Genomic DNA, 17,045 nt, shown 5'->3' with positions numbered 1-17,045 from the left:
TGGAGGTTTAAAATCTATTTCTTTTTTATTTTTTTTTTTATTTGTTTTTATTTATTTTTATTTGTTTTTATTTTTAAAAATTATTTATTATTTTATTAATTATTTATTTATGTTTAAATAATTTTAAACAATTATGAAGATCATTTTTATCATAAATTGAAATCGCTAAAAAGAAATTTGAAAGGTTTTGGATAGATATTGCTAAATCCTCCATTTGTGAAGTTGATAAAATATTAAATATTGATTTTAATGAGGATTGTTGCTTGTGTAGTAATTGTTTTTGTTTCTGTAGTTGTTGCTCTTGTGATTGTAAACAAAGTTCTAGTTCTGTTTGTTTTTGATTAAATAGTTGAATTTTTTGTTGGTATTGTTCCAAAGTAATTTCATTTTGTAATTGCTTTTGCTTTAAAATAGTTAAATTCTTTTTAGATTTAATATTTTTAGCTACAGTTTCATAAAGTTGGTTAATCATTTGAGTATTGATTGAAAAGTTGCTATTTAAATTATTAATATTATATAGTTTGCTAATTTGTTGCTGCTGTTGCTGTGATTGTTGATTATTACTATTGGATTGTTGTAAACAATTATTAAATGTTGAATTATTAAAATGAATTAAAAGAGTGATGAATGATAAAGCGAATGCTATAACACCGTTTAATGGACCGACCAAATACATTCTTTTCATTGTATCATTCAATAAAAGTAAAAACTTTTTAAATGACTTTCTAATTGAATAATCTGTTTCAATATAATAGATAGCATTTGAATGAATGATAATGTTGAAGCAGAAAAATGCCATCAATTGTCCTTGATATGATGATTGAATATGTTCAGACCAGGAGGGTATTATTGAATTTAAAATGATTGGTAATGATTCCACCCCAACTAATGAGCCTAAAATATAACCACCTAATTCGATTGCACGGACTGAATAAAGAGATTCGACTTGATTCGATTGTAATATTATATCAAAAATTTCTTTGGCTACTAAATTTACAATTTGATAAATATTTGATGAGGATCTCATAAGAATATATTTGATTTCACACTCGAGGCTAAGGAAGTCTGGTGAGGGTTTGTTCAAGAACTGTTCAATTACTTGATGAATTGCAACGGTTGCTGACATTGTATAAAGTTGAGCGGGTGGAGATAAAAAGGTATGATAGGTTGGGTTAAATAGAGTTGAATGATATGAATAGTATCTAAATTCGCTGAATTTTCTTGTTTTTGGGAATAGAGTTAAACTTGTGGTTTCGAAAATCTTTAAAAAAAATAATAATATTAGTATAATATAAGTTGTTGATTGTGTATTATTATTTTACTTACTGGTTCAAATAATTTGTATAAATCATTTATATTTTCTTCAGATACTATTGATTTATGATAATCTGATAAACGGAATAATAAACGATTTTCATTTAAATTCCAAAAACAAGCTTCAATTGAACTAATGGCTTTATCTCTTTTTGATAAATTATTATTTGTACCTGTGGTTGATGGTCTACCGTTTTGTTGCGATGCTGATTGATTAGGCTTATTATTAGCATTATTAGCACTATTGGTTGTATTACCTTTATTTAATTGGTTTGAGGTGGTGGTTGTTGAAGTTGTAGTGGTGGTAGTGGTTGTGGTGGTGGAATTTGGTGACTTTGTGGTCGAGGTGGTGGTGGTTGTAGGTGAGGATGTAAATAATGTTGATTTGGTTTTTGATAAATAATCAAAAATTACAATTGGTGAGAATGGAACATACTGGAATAGTAAGGAAATGGTTTTTGTAACTTTTTCATCTGGAATAATGTTTCTATCATAACAGTCGAAAATATTGTGTAATATATTTGGTAATCCTGAAACAACATCCCACGATGAATAGTCTTTTTGTGATAAGGTTTGGAACTTTTCAATACCGTCATCTGTAAAACTTGATTCTAGTAAATTCTTTAAAAATTGGTATTCAAATGATGACTCTTTATTGGCACTGTTGGTATTGCTGTTATTTATATTTGAATCCCTAATTGTATAATAAAGCCAATTTGTAAATTTATTGCACTTTAAATTTGATTCCAATAATTTCGATTTAATTAAATCTAAATTGTATTTGTTATTTTTGACCTTTATAAAAAAAAAATTAGTATCTCTTTAATTTTAAATGATATTAAACTATAATAATTATAAGAGGTTTACTTACATCATATAAAACAAATAATAAAACATAAAGTAAATTAAATGGAATTGTAAAATAAAAATATAAATGTTTTTGGTTATGATTATGTTCTGTTTCATACATTGGATTATCTTGAAGTAATTGTTGGTAGGTTGTTGAGCCATAGGTTTCACATATGTTGATTAAAATCATAATTAATCTAAGTGTATAACCATGGACATCTAAACAATCAATAACTAAAGGATCTGAAAAAATATACATTGCAACCATTACTAATAACTTGTTTGAATCATAATCGATATTTTCTAAAATCTAAATATAAATAAAAAAGTTAATATTTTAATATTTTAATTTTTGTTGATTTTGTAAAATAATTAAGAAAATCTTACATTAAAAATGACACCTAATAATTTGTCTTGATAATCAAATGGTGTAACTAAATATTGTTTAATAAAATCAAATAACTTTTTCATAATTGAGGTATTGTTTGGATCTGTACTATTTAATAATGATTCGATTAATTCTTTAATTTTCAAAACATCCTATAATAATAAAAATATATTAATATTTATTATTTATTATTAGTTATTTATATAATTAATGATACTTACTGCTAATGAATGAAGTTCTAACATATGAATATTATCAAATGATAACTCAGATGATGGTGGGGCTTGAATTTCTGAATCCAATGAATCAATGTCGGTTAAATAGTTGCTAAAGAGTTTTTTTAATAGTTTAATATCTACTAAATGTTTTTTAATTAAAATTTGTATTAAAGAAAATACAATGTTGTCTTCGACTTGAGCTAATGTTGGGAATTGGTTAATTTGGTATAACACTGTTTCAATTACATTATAGCTATCGATTGAGGCTTTCTTTCTATTCATTCCTTTGCTGTTTGATCCAATTGATTTACCAATACCATTTGAATTTGTGCTGCTATTGATTGAACCATCGTTGGGTGCATCACCATTTTCATTTATATTGTTGCTATCGAGATTCTCATTACTATTGGTATTATCAGTGCTATCCATGATACCATCGTTAATGCTGTCATCTGGATTGTTCAATTTATTTGATTTGTTGGAGTCTTTCTTATTGATGCTGTTGTCACTATGGCCATTATTTGCCTTCATAATTGAATAGAGCTGTGGCACTTTGAATAATAAAAATAACTTTGTCTTTTTAAATTTATTGGAGTTTGGTTCGCAATTGACGAGCTTTTGGAATAAAATCTTTACAATCTCCAAGAGGAATTCTATATCAGTCATTGATTTGATTGTTTTTAAAGCTAATAGCTTTGTAAAGCAATCAGATACATTTTCAACCTCTTTAGACTGCTTTATTCGTTGTAATTGTTGTTGAAGTTTTTGTTGGCTTTCTAGAGATGAGTGTTGTTGACCGATATTATTTATTGAGGCATCATCCTGAATAGTAACATCTGATGAGCCACCACTGTTTAAGTCATTGCTGTCCTTTGAATCTGCGACCAAATTACCATTGCTGATGCTTGGATTTAATAGGCTGTTATTATTACTGTGACTGATATCTCTTGTTTTAAAGCTTTTAAAGCTGTTACCTGTAATTTCTTGTTCAATAATAAATTCGAATGATAGGACCAATGGCTTATCTGAATGGATCTGGTTGTGGGCTAATGGGATAATATCACCAGTTGGTAAAATATCGGCTTTATTTACAAGTATCATTCTAAATTCTAAAAATAGCTTTTGATATTTTTGTTTAATTAGTTGAGAAAGCGGATTACTATTTGGTGTGGCGGCGGTTTGTGATTGGCTTGATGATATTGGTTGTTGTTGCTGATTATTTTTTAAATAGTCTCTAAGATAATTTTGTGTAGATACAAATGTTGAAACTAAATCTTTAAAGCAAGTTAAAGTATATTGGTATTTTGATAAATAAATAAATGATTTAAATGTAGAGTTATTTTGGATTATTGATAAAATTTCTAATGATTTTGATGAGTTTTTAAAAAGTATATTTGTATTTAAATTAGCTATTGTCGATGGCTCGTTTGAATTTGTTTGTTGATATTGTTGTTGTAATTTAATCTGCTCTTCTTCTTGATAATAAAAATCAATAGCTTTAAATAAAAGGGTTGCTAATTTTGTAAATGATAAGAGTTGTTTATTATAAAAAGATAGTGACGATGATAATAAAGAGGAAGGGGTTTGTTGCTTTGGTTGTGATTTATCGTAAATATTTGTTGTTGTAAAGTTTAAATTTCCCTCATCTAATGTTGTGGTGGTTGTAGTGGTTGTAGTTGTAGTGGTGGTTGTAGTGGTGGTGGTTGTAATTTGTGGTTGTTCATTATCATGCTTAATCTTTTTAAGATGGTGCACATTTTGGTCATCATTTTCATCGGTATCCATTTCTTTTCTTTTATTGCCAATGTGGTTATGATCGGTAATTCCATTCATTTGAACTGTTCCATTTTCACCTCTATGTGAGTTATTGTCGCTAGAAACTCCATTTTCTTCATTTGAAGTACTACTGTTTTCAAAATTATGTTCATTAGTTGCACCTGCCATTGCTGAAACTGGAGTTGATAATGATGATGATGATAAAGTTCCATTTGAATCATTGTTATTACTACTTGTACCCTTATTATTATTGTTATTGCTATTGCTATTATTTTCGTTTATATTATTATTTGATGGTTGTTCATTTTCAATACTACTTAATTTACTACTGCTATTGATAATGCTAGAGCTGTTGCTATTATGGTTTGTTTGTTTTTTATTACTATTAAATGTTGGAGATGATAAAACTTTAGAATAAATTAATTTCGATACAGTATTATTATTATTGGTTGGGGTGCTAACGTTATTACTAACTAAACTATTATTTTGATGTGTAAAATTTATAATATTAACTACATCTAGTAAAATATCTAAAATAACACTAAAATGATGTGGTCTTGATATACTGGAATATTTATAAACACTTTCAAATAAATCTGTATATTCAATTAACTTTATAGAAATTGCATATCTTAAATATGATGCTAATAATGGACTTGGGCTTTGACCTATATTCATTTGATCCAATAATATTTCTAAAATTTAAGAAAATAGGTTTATTAGAAAAAAAATAATGAAACTCCACTTTAGCCTTTAAATATTTATTAAACTTACCACATAATTCCACTGGGTCAATCTTAAAATCATTTTCGGTATCTTCTTTACAACTAAATCCATTATATAACTTTATTGACCATTCTATTGGTGATAATCTTTGTCTCCACGACTCAACTATAATAGATTTAAGTAGGTTTTTGATGAACCTTTTTTAGGTCTCACTATGCTATTATTTTTTATTATTATTTCTTTTGCAGTGATTATAGATTAGATTTGTTTTTATTGTATTATTAATTTCTGTTTCCGTTATTGTTGTAATCATCACCTATAAATTCCTCCATGCAATTATTTTTTATATATACCTTATTATTTTATTATTATTATTATTTTTTTATTTGTTAATAATTAAATTTATTATTAATTATTTTCTGTAAAGTGGATTTTTTTTTTAATGGGTGTTTTTTTTTTAACAACTAAATAAGACAGCATATAATATGATTAATAATATGTATATGTTTGTTTGTGCGAGTATTTTGTTATATAAGGTTGGTTTATGTTAAATAGTGTATATCACTTTTGGATGGTGCAGAAAATAGAAAATAAAAAAAAAATTTAAAAATTTAAATAAAATTTAATAAAATAAATATAAATCTTTTTTATATGTTTTATATTTGTGTGTGTATTGTTTGTTTGTGTGTGTGTATATAAAACAAAAAAATATAAAACATTAAAAAAAAAAAAAAAAAAAAAAAAAAACCTATTTAATTAATTTTTTATGATGAAGAAGAATTTTTGAATATGATGATTATGTCGGTGTAAACAACCCAACAACTTTCTCTTTTGAAGTGAAAGATGAAGAAACAAAATGAAAAAAAATAAATAAAAATAAAATAAAAAAATAAAAAATAAAAAAAAAAAAATTTAAAAAAAAAAAAAATTTAAAAAAAAATTTTAAAAAAAAAAAAAAAATTAATTTAAAAAAATGTATTTTTTTTTTTTAAATTAAATTAAAAAATTTTTATCTTAATTTATATATTGATATATTTATTAAAATACGCATTTATATGAGTGTGTGTGTTTATTGAAAACTATATTTTATAGAAATGAATATGACCCAAATTAAACCTCAAACTTTCTATGTAATAAAGGGAAAATATTTATAATATAATTTTTCAAATGAAATAATCAAAAACAAGAGTTTCCCACAATCATTAGAAATCAAAATCTTTATTTAGCCTCATTATTCATATTTAAAATAATACCGAATAGAAAATATATTTAAAAAGTATGTAAAATAATATTTAAAATAAAAATGAATGTTTAAAATTTTAAATCATAAATAGTTAGGGTAATAACTAGATAGAAATTTTCAAAATTTTATAATAATAAAATAAAACAAATAATTTTTTTTTTAAATAAATTATTTTTTTTTTTTTTCAAAAAAATTAAAAATAAAATTTTAAAATATTTTTTTATTTTTTATTTTGTATAATTTTTCAAAATAATTTTTTTTAATAATTTCATTGTAATTTAATAAATATCTATTATATATAATAATAACATTGTTTTGTGTTAAATAATTTACAATTTTATTAAATAAATATTAATATTGATATTTGTTAATAATAAAATGTCATTCTTTAATAAATTAAAAAAAATTATTAGCGGAGGTGAAGATTCAAATAACCCATCCACCTCTGGTAATAGTAACACCACCTCTACCACCACCACAACTACAACAACAGATAGCAAACATAATGAATATGAAAAAAATGTATATTTTATAAACCCCTATCAATCAATATCCAAATTAATTATTAAACTTTATATTTATATTTTTTTTTTAATATTTAGATTTTCGTCAATGGTATAAGTGGCAATAAAAATGTAACCTCAGTTGCCTTTGACAATGTATTATTTTTATGTGCTGTAGGTTTTAATGATGGCACCTTTAAAATGTAATTATAAAACATAATAATAAATAATAATAAATATTCCCATTTAAACCCCCAATTAACTTTTTAAATTTATTATTATAGATTTGGTAAAAATGGATATGAAATAGTAATTAAAGGACATACAAATAATCCAATCAAAAAATTAATATTTATTACAAACTCACCATATATTATTGCATTAACACATTCAGTCATTGAAAAATGGGACTATAGCACACAAACTTTAAACAATGTTTTAATTTATAAAACTAGAATTACTGCAGTTTATTTTGCCACAGGACTAAAACATTTATTTTTTTCAACTGAAGACTCTATTATTCAAATCTACAATGTACAGAACAACCATTTATCAAACTATCAAATTTATTTACCACCATCACAAGACAATCCAAATGAACCTGTATTAGATCAAAAAACTAGCTCAATATTTCCATCATGCATCAAAATCTGCCCATATAATCCTGTTTTAATGTTGATCGGTTATTCAAATGGTCTAGTTATAGTGATGAATATCGAAATTAAAAGAATTGAAAAACGTTACGACTCTTTCACTCAGAATGGTTATTGCACCTCATTATCATGGTCCAGAAAAGGTACAAAGTTTGTATGTGGCTTTTTAAATGGTGAGATCTATTATGTTAACTATCCAAAGGGCACTCCCGTATGTATTTATAAAACTCCATCGACCAGCAATGAAAAAATGCCATATGTTAAACCAATTGATGGTTTGGAAATAATCTATACTATTTCTGCCGCAGCTGCCTCCACACACTCTTCATCGACCTCATCAAACAATCTTCTGCCATCTAGAAAATTTATTCTTTTTAGAGGAACTTTTAATGATGATCAGAAATCATTAATGATGATCAAAGGTGATAAATTAAACGATCCTGACCATCTTTCAACTATTCAAATTGCTTCAAATGTCACATCTTTCCATGCAGTTACCTCCTCACCATACTATGATAACAATGGTAATTTACTATCAATTTTAGCAGTTCAGCACGATAATCTTATTGAATATGTGTGGGATCCAAAGTCTTTCCTTTTCACTGGTGCTCCAATACCCTCAATTTATTTTAAATCATTCAAAAACATTCCAGATGTATCAATTATGAAGAGCTATCCATGTAGTGCGGAAACAATTAACTTGATCTCTCAATTAGCCCAATATGCTCCAAACTATTCGTCTTGTATCAATGGTGGCTCTCAAATTTTAGACTTTTCAAAACAAACCGCTGTTCCTCCAAAAAGTTGCCAATTGCTAATTACAGCTGAAAAAAATAATCAAATTAAATTTTGGAACTCGACAGACCCAAAGAATACTGTGTATTTAGGTGGCTTTAATATCAAAGATACATCAGATGGACTAAACACTAGTGGAGGTGATAATTCATTAAATTGTGAAATTACAACACTCTCTTTTAATGCATCAACTTTATTATTAACTATATCTATCAATAACCTATCAACTAATGATAGCTCTTTGTTAATATACCATATCTCCGACTACCCAAAAAAAATTAAAACTGCATTTTATTTAGCAAGTAAAACATCACAACAGCAACAACAAGATGAAAAACAAGGTGAAAAACAACAAGATGAAAAACAACAAGATGAAAAGCAACAAGATGAAAAACAAGAGCCATCATCACATGCCAAAATATATAATCCAGTAATTAAATTTATGGGTGAAATTAAATTTAATGGTGAAACTGTAACCTCAATTGCAATGAACTCATATAAAACAAGCTATTCAACTAGAATCTTACTTGGAACAAGCAGCTCAGTAGTCTATCACTTTATTGTTTCTATAACGAATAATATGGACCACAGTGAAAATTCTGCCCCATCGAACTATGTGCTTTATTCTTTATCAATTGTTGACCTTGGCTCAACAGAACAACTATCACCAAATATGTTTACCTTATCATCTCCACAAAAACCATCCCCATCACAACAATTACCAGAAGAAACACCATCATCAATCACATCGATTTCATTTTGTTTTTACCCAATTCGTGAAAATGATATAGATTCAAGTATTGTTTATCTAGGAAATAGCGATGGTTATATTTTCGTTTTAGATTTACAAACTATGAAGATCAACACCCTTTTTAAACAAAACGTAACATGTCCAGTAGAATCCATTCAATTCCTAAACAAAAAAGGTGAACCAATTTCATATCTTTTCTTTGGCTCGATCTATCATGACGATGCTGAGGACCACGAATTGCTCTCAAGTCTATCAAATCTTTCTTTAAGTGGGAATAGTACCGGAGATGAATTTAAACCAAACATTGATGACATTTTAGTACTCATCTCAAGCCGTAAAGAAATTTCATTGTACAGTATTGCCTTTGGGCCACAAAAATCAATTCAAAATAAAAGAATTTCAAAACATGAATACAAAAATCATCCATTAATCGGTGATGGTGCCTATTTAACAACCTTCCCATCTGATAATAATAATCCAGCTATTATGACATTAGACAATAGAGGCCACATCGAAATTTATAACCCAGCCAATTTAGAAAAAATTTCAAACTTTTCAATTTCATCAATCATTAATACCAATAATATCCTATCATCCCAGTCATTAAATATCAAATTTTCAGTTTCAAAATTTAATTGTAATTCCTTTATTTATTTATATGATAATAATCAAAAGCCAATACTATATTGTTTATGTTTAAATAAGAATGAATTAAACCAATTCCCATCATTATTTGTTGATAATGTGCCAATGCCACCACAAGTTAAAAAACAAAGTGTATTAAGAAAGCTATTCTCCTCAACAATGTCACCAGAGGACCAAATTCAAGTTTTAGATGATAAATGTAAGTTTTAATTTATAATAATCTTATTAATAATTAATAATTAATAATTAATTATTAATTATTTTTTTTTTAATTATAGTCCAAGAAGGAGTTGAAATTCCAAATCCAAACTACAGAAAAGCCAATAGTGCAGGAAATAGACAAGTTATGGAGGTTGCACATATATTACAAGAGACTAAAGAAAAACTCGAACGTCGTGGCCAAGTTATTTCCGATATTGCTGTAAAAAGCGAGGAGATGGAAAACAATGCTAAAAATTTTGCTGCTCTTACTCGTCAATTAGCAAAAAAATAATTTTTAAATTAAAAACATATAATTTTATAAATAAAATCAAAAAATGTAAATTCTACACCAAAATAAACAAATTTCTACTAAGAAAAAATCTTTTTTTAAAAAAAATAAAATACAAAGAAAAAAAAAAAAATTATTGAAAAAAAATTAAAAAAAAATTTTAATATCCAATTTTTTTTTTTTATATTTTCACATTATATTTAGAATCATAAACATAAAATGAGCCACACTCACACACACGGATGGTATTGGTTAGACGATAATGCATGGATACCTTACGACAAAAAACTTATTGACAATTTTGAAAAGTCATTTAATTCAACAAACTTTTTACCTGGTAATAAAAAAATTTCAGTAGATCAACAAAGATTTATAGAAATTATGCCACTTAAAGATGTATGTAGTATCAATATTAAACTGAATAGTTTATGCTATTAAATTAACATATAAAATCAACAATTAAATAATCAAATAACTAAATAATTAATCAATAAATAAATAAATAATAAATAATAAATAAATAAATAAACAGCTATAGCAAATACTGTGTATTTTTTTCTTTTGAAGCCACTATTTTACTTTAAAAATTCACAAAAAAAAAAAAAGATCACCATTATTAATATTTTTTAAATATATTCAAATCATTTAGGTAATTTCAAATTTTGTAAATGTTGCACACGATCCAGATATTGTAGGCATGCAAAGAAGATATGACGATCCAATGAAAAGAAGAGTTGTTAAAAGATCAAGTCTTCAAACCATTACATTTTTTGATAATTTAGAATTTTCCTTTTATTCGACAGCCCAAAAAACAAAAACACAAGAAATTAAAGATATAGTTAAGATGTGTGGAGGTAAATTTGTTGATGACTTTACAAAAAAGACCGACTATTTAATTGTTAAACCAAATGATTTAAAAGATGCTGTCACAACATTCAATACAATCATTGCCAAAGCTGAAAATTTAAAAGTTGTACCAGTAGAATCAACATGGATAGACTCATGTGTCAAAGCTAAAAAGCTAGTCGATCATACAACATATGTTGTAGCTCAAAGTAGGTCTATATATAACTATAATTTCTTTTTTTATTTTACTTTTATATACTAATTAAATATTTTAATAAAGAACCAGTTCCTGTAGTAGCTGCAGCAACAGCAACATCAACATCAAGCGCAAGTGCAGCATCAACATCACCATCAAATACCAAAAATACAAAATCAAAATCAACTACAGGTGCTACCACTAGCAACACATTAAAACCATATGTCGAAAATTTAATTAAAGGTAGCGAATGGACAGGTGTATGTTCAACAGATGATGATCACTACCCATTCATTATGACTGTCGATAATGTTGATGGTAACGATGAGGTTTCAGGTACAATTACATGGATTAATTTAGGTTCTGCAAAAACAAAATATAAAGGAAAATTAAATAGGGCTACTGGTGAATTCAATTTTGAGGAATATGAAGTTATCACTGGCGAAGATGAAGTCGAGGTTCCAAATAGTTATACCTCTGTAGTATATGGTGACGAAATTATCGGAAAGATAACAGACAGCACCTTCAAATTAAAATTAACCAAATCACCACCTGTAACACATATGCAACCCGATTCAAAATGGAATGGAACCAGTCGTCAACCTGAAAACTTTAAATTAGAAATCACCAAAAGAGAAAATGCAGATATAATGGGTAAAATCACATGGAGTAGCTATGATGCTTTTGGCACATTCAAAGGAACTGTCACCCCAACCCATATTGATGTTTCCGAATATAAAGAAACCTCAAAAAATCCGGGACCAGAATTAACACATCCTTTTAAACTTGTACCAATTATCACCCAAAATAAACAATCATCAAATGGCACAACCATAACAACAACAAAAACCTCATTTAAAATTGAAAAAAATTAATAAAATCATGCACAATCCAAATCGAGTAATTGTGTATCAAATAAAAAAAAATAAAAAAATAAAAAAATAAAATAAAATAAAATAATCTGTTTTACAAAAAAAAAAAAAAACAAAAAAAAACAAAAAAAAACAAAGGAATAATAGAGTTAAAAATAGAAACACATGCACCATACACAAATTTTGTTAAAAAATTTAAATTTTAATTGTATAATTTAATTCAATTTAAAATTATTTTAATTTAATTAAAAGAAAAAATAGGGAAAAAAACAGGTTTCCTATTTAACATTCACAATTTGTAAATAGCAAGGATTAAAAAAAACAAAAATTAATATGTATAACCAACAATAACACCAATTAGGTTGAAATTGTATTTAAATTATATTAAATTATTAAAGTTATTTATTTTAAAATAAAAATAAATTTTTAAAAATATTTTTTTATTATTTTTTATTTTATTTTTATTTTTTTTTAAATTTTTTTTTAAATTTTTTTTTAATTTTTTTTCTCTTTAAATTTTTTTTTTTTTTAAAAATTTTTCCTTCACATTTATTTTTTTGGATAACCTAAAACTTATATATATTTTTTTATATTTATAAATCTTTTTTAACAAAAAAAAAGTAAAGCTATATTAAAACTTTATAGTACTTCCAGTTTCTTACGTATGACCTCTATTCAAAATTTTGCTACCACTGGTATGTATAACACAATTAAATAAAAACAAATAAAATATTTTTAGGAGCAGAAAAAAAAAAATTTAATGGTGTAATTTTTTATATCGATGGTTTTTTTTTATGACTATTTTTTTTTGCGACTATTTTTTTATTTTTCCTATAATTTAAATATAACACAACAATAATAATACATATAAATAAACACACCCCTAATCTTAGCAAAATATTAATAATACTTTTTCTTTTATTTATTTTAAAAAAAAAATAGATCCATTTGCTGATGAACCAAATTTCGGTGGAGACAACGGCATCAGTTATATTCACATTCGTATTTTTCAAAGAAGTGGCCGTAAAGCAGTAACAACAGTAGAAAAACTCCCAAGAGATATTGACTTTAAAAGAGTTTTAAAGTATTTCAAAAAAACATTAAATTGCAATGGAAACTTGTTAGAAGACGAAAATCTTGGAACTGTCATTCAACTCCAAGGTGACCATAGAAAAGAAGTCTCTACCTTCATTATTGAAGAGAAAATCGCCAAAAAAGAATTTGTCAAGATGCACGGTTTCTAAATTTATTCAAAGAGAACCTATTAACCCATCACCAACATTTCTTTCTTCTTTTTTTCCATCACCACCAATCACCACAATTATTCATCATCACACATTTTATTTTATTTCTTTTAAAGAAATGAATATTAATGTTGTATATATTAAAATAATAATAATAATAATAATAATAATATTAAAAAAAAAATACAGTTTTAAAATATATAACCAATTTTATATATCTCACTCTTCTTATTTCCTTTTTTAAAAAAAAACAAATTTATATAAAAAAAATATGTTGATCAAAAACTATTTTTGGTTATATAATTTAAAAAAAAATAAAAAAAAGATACAAAAAAAAATAAAAAATTTTCTATTTTTATTATTATTTATTTTATTTCTATTTTTATTTATTATTTTTATTTTATTTTTTTGTTTTATTCTATTTTCGTTATTTATCATATGAGGCAACTGTATTAATTAATTAATAAGTAAATATCGATAAAATAATAGTTATGTGTATGGAATGAAGTTGACATTTATACACAATACTATCTTTTTTATGCGTTTTTTTTTCTTTTTTTAAATTTTTTTTTTTTTTTTTAAATTTTTTTTTTTTTTAAATTTTTTTTTTTTTTTTTTTAATTTTTTTAATTTTTTTTCATTTTTTTTTTTATTATCGATAATAAAAAATCAATAAAACTTTATTTATTTATTTCATAGTAATATTTATTTTTTTTATTCTATTTTTTTTTTTTTATTTGTAAATATATTTTTTTATACTATTAGTTTGTTTTTAGTTGTTGGAAAAATAAAAGTTTTATCACAATTTTTTTTTGTATTTTTTAAAATTTTTTTAAAATTTTTTAAAATTTTTTTTTTATTTTTGTTAAAAGTATAACTTTCATTCATTTGGGTTTTGTTCCTCATTTATTCTATATATTTTATTGTTTTAATATCAATAACTCACAAACTCACTCACTCTCACATTACATTAGTATGTTATCGAAACAACAACATTAACAATAACAGCATTATTATTAAATAAATATTCATATAAATAATAGTGGTTTGGGAATAACTAGAAGCTTTTCGTGTAAAAGAGGAGAGTAATAAAATAATAAATATATATATATATCAACAGTTTAGTAAAGTGTAAGTGTAATTAAATCATTATATATTGCATAGTAATAATAACAATATAATATTTATTAAAATATACAATAAACATTATATTTTCATATAAATTATAGGTGTATAATAACAATACAAACATAAAATAAAAAATATAGTATACTTTTGGTAATAGTGTTGTGTATATCTTTTTATACACATACTATTAAAATATATATGCGTAATAGTATATCATATAACAAACAACCAACAAAAAAACAAATAACGAAAAAAAAAAAAAAAAAAAACATATCATAAAACATTATAGTGTGTGTATAAAGAATTTTCAGTGTATACATTATATTATAGTGGTTTAAAAAAAAAAGTAATCATATTGTTCTATACATTTTATATTAAATAAACAAAATATATAATAAATTTGCATATAATGCTCTATAATTGTTTTACCATACATCCAACCATTATTATTGTTATTTTTAATATTAAAACTTATTATACACTATCATACATATATTCATCCATTCATTCATTTATTTATTCATTTATTTATTCATTGTCTAAATAAAACATTTTACTAATATCGATTTTTTTTTAATAATAATTTATATAGTTTAAAATATATTACATATATATATATAATAAATAATAGGAATTAATAATAATAAAAATAGTAATATAATGGATCAACAACAGGACCTTAAAAGAACTAGGGATCCACCAAATGATCAAGATGGTCAAAGACCAAGTAAAAAGATGTCATTATCAAATTCCGAGGCATCTTTACCTACAGGACAAGTGGATCAAAATTTAATTCTTTTCCAAAACAGGGCTATGAAAGTTCGGGTTGAAGAGCAAAAATTAGAAATCAACGATAGAGAGCAAAAAATTAAAGAATTAAACCAAAAAATGCATCAATATCAAGAAAATATTAGTGGTTTATGCCGAGTTTGGGATCAGGTAAGTTTAAAATAATTTTGGATAGTAATCAACATCAATGGATACATACTAATATACATCTTTTTTTTTTTTTACCATAGTTAAATAATGGTCTTGATCTTTTATTTAGTAGAGTAGATTTTGAAAATTCACTAGATTCTATTTTACCAAAAGGTATGATTATTTTTTAAATACACTCTTACATTCATTCTCTTCCAAGTTGCACATATTAATAATAATATTTTTATAATTTTAGAAACTTTAGGAGAATCATTTCAATTTTTAAGTACATTTATTTCAGAACCAGCCCCATTAGATGATGGATATTCAATCGAACAAGCCTTACAAAAAAAAGTACAAAAAACTCAAAATACATTTTGTAGAATTTCAAAAGCTTTAGAAAAAGAACACACATTATCTAAATTTATTTTTAAATTACTAAAATCTAAAGGTAACCACTTAGTTTAAATAATCATAATAATAATAATAAATAATATTTATAATGACCAAAAATATTAATAAAAATATTTTATATTTTATTTTAGATGGTTTGAAATCAAACGAAATTGAAAAATTATTAAAAGAGGAAAATGATAAATTATCGAAACAAAACCAATATATTCAAAATATTTATGATAAATTTCAAGTTCAATATAAACAATTAATTGACCAATCATCGAAACTTGCAGACCAAGCAGCTCTCTATCAACAAACTAATAAAGAATTAAAACAAGAGTTGGAAAAATCACAAGATGAATTAAATATCGAACGAAAAAGAGTCATCAAGTTACAAGATGAAACTTTAAGAACACCACAAATTAAATCCCAATCACCATCCTTAGGCGGTACCAGTAATAATGGCAATGGTGGCTCATTAAATTCATCAAGTAATGGTATACCAAATAATAAACAAACTGAAGTTAATGGTAAAGAATTATCACAAGAAGAAATGATTACCGAGCTCCAAAGACAATCAGATAACAGATTATTAGAAGCTAGAAAATTAAGAGAAGAAAAAGCAATTTTATTAAAAGAATTAAATCAACTCCAAATAGATGTAGGTTCATAATATAGCTAAATAATAACCCTTTATCGTATATTCTAATTGTGTCTTTTTAATTATTACAGCACCGTATTATACCTGAAGATAGAGTTACCAATTCGATGCCATATCAAGTTTTAAGACAAAGATATCAATTAGTAGCCGATGAATTGGATATTCATCGTAATCAATGCACTAAATTACAAAATGATCTTCAACAAGCAACTATTGGTCGTAGATTAGAAAGAGAGGCAGTCGAAAGTTTTGAAGCACATAGACGACAGCAATTAGATAGAAGAGTACAACAATTAGAGGGCGAGGCTATTGAATTAAAAGCAGAAAAAGAGAAATTGGTTTCACTAATTGAACAAAAGAACCCAAATATTCCATCTATTCAATATATTCAAGAATCTAGATTATTATTGGAAAAGAAGGATGAAGAAATAAA

At 24.8% G+C, this 17,045-nt stretch overlaps 5 protein-coding genes across 5 annotated transcripts in view; 4 read left to right on the top strand and 1 right to left on the bottom strand.

Moving 5' to 3' along the window:
• Positions 1–103: 103 nt before the first annotated feature.
• On the bottom strand, positions 104–6,322 carry DICPUDRAFT_146507 (uncharacterized protein; the record flags this gene model as incomplete). Its single annotated transcript, XM_003282828.1, has 7 exons — positions 104–1,261; positions 1,327–2,109; positions 2,186–2,473; positions 2,551–2,703; positions 2,773–5,240; positions 5,320–5,436; positions 6,319–6,322. The coding sequence occupies 7 exons, from the start codon at positions 6,320–6,322 to the stop codon at positions 104–106; spliced, it is 4,971 nt and encodes a 1,656-aa protein (XP_003282876.1).
• A 464-nt stretch (positions 6,323–6,786) lies between these two features.
• DICPUDRAFT_51969 (uncharacterized protein) lies at positions 6,787–10,451 on the top strand. Its single transcript, XM_003282883.1, has 4 exons — positions 6,787–7,036; positions 7,117–7,220; positions 7,302–10,060; positions 10,140–10,451. Exons 1-4 carry the CDS (start codon positions 6,893–6,895, stop codon positions 10,352–10,354), a joined length of 3,222 nt encoding a protein of 1,073 aa, XP_003282931.1. The 5' UTR covers positions 6,787–6,892; the 3' UTR covers positions 10,355–10,451.
• Positions 10,452–10,570: 119 nt separating this feature from the next.
• On the top strand, positions 10,571–12,268 carry DICPUDRAFT_146505 (uncharacterized protein; the record flags this gene model as incomplete). The annotated part of the gene is made up of 3 exons (XM_003282882.1): positions 10,571–10,747; positions 11,001–11,406; positions 11,478–12,268. The coding sequence occupies 3 exons, from the start codon at positions 10,571–10,573 to the stop codon at positions 12,266–12,268; spliced, it is 1,374 nt and encodes a 457-aa protein (XP_003282930.1).
• A 594-nt stretch (positions 12,269–12,862) lies between these two features.
• DICPUDRAFT_44503 (uncharacterized protein) lies at positions 12,863–13,872 on the top strand. Its single transcript, XM_003282881.1, has 2 exons — positions 12,863–12,960; positions 13,208–13,872. The coding sequence occupies exons 1-2, from the start codon at positions 12,930–12,932 to the stop codon at positions 13,507–13,509; spliced, it is 333 nt and encodes a 110-aa protein (XP_003282929.1). The 5' UTR covers positions 12,863–12,929; the 3' UTR covers positions 13,510–13,872.
• A 1,425-nt stretch (positions 13,873–15,297) lies between these two features.
• The window catches only part of DICPUDRAFT_146503 (uncharacterized protein), a gene marked incomplete at both ends in the record, with an annotated part of 3,289 nt that continues 1,541 nt past the window's right edge, over positions 15,298–17,045 (top strand). The window contains 5 exons of the mRNA XM_003282880.1: positions 15,298–15,576; positions 15,657–15,729; positions 15,812–16,006; positions 16,101–16,612; positions 16,684–16,950. Of these exons, the coding sequence (XP_003282928.1) occupies positions 15,298–15,576; positions 15,657–15,729; positions 15,812–16,006; positions 16,101–16,612; positions 16,684–16,950 (1,326 nt within the window). The remainder of the gene's footprint in view (positions 15,577–15,656; positions 15,730–15,811; positions 16,007–16,100; positions 16,613–16,683; positions 16,951–17,045) is intronic.

This window comes from Dictyostelium purpureum (assembly GCF_000190715.1).
Source record: "Dictyostelium purpureum unplaced genomic scaffold DICPUscaffold_1, whole genome shotgun sequence".
Taxonomy (NCBI): Eukaryota; Evosea; class Eumycetozoa; order Dictyosteliales; family Dictyosteliaceae; genus Dictyostelium; species Dictyostelium purpureum.
This window is presented reverse-complemented; position numbering and strand designations above follow the sequence as displayed.

Excerpts from the sequence above, each read along its gene's own strand:
- DICPUDRAFT_51969 (XM_003282883.1), top strand. The coding sequence starts at position 6,893 with ATGTCATTCTTTAATAAATTAAAAAAAATTATTAGCGGAGGTGAAGAT. Across the intron at positions 7,221-7,301 it reads AATGATGGCACCTTTAAAAT|ATTTGGTAAAAATGGATATG; the intron begins GTAATTATAAAA and ends TTATTATTATAG. Across the intron at positions 10,061-10,139 it reads TCAAGTTTTAGATGATAAAT|TCCAAGAAGGAGTTGAAATT; the intron begins GTAAGTTTTAAT and ends TTTTAATTATAG.
- DICPUDRAFT_44503 (XM_003282881.1), top strand. The coding sequence starts at position 12,930 with ATGACCTCTATTCAAAATTTTGCTACCACTG. Across the intron at positions 12,961-13,207 it reads TCAAAATTTTGCTACCACTG|ATCCATTTGCTGATGAACCA; the intron begins GTATGTATAACA and ends AAAAAAAAATAG.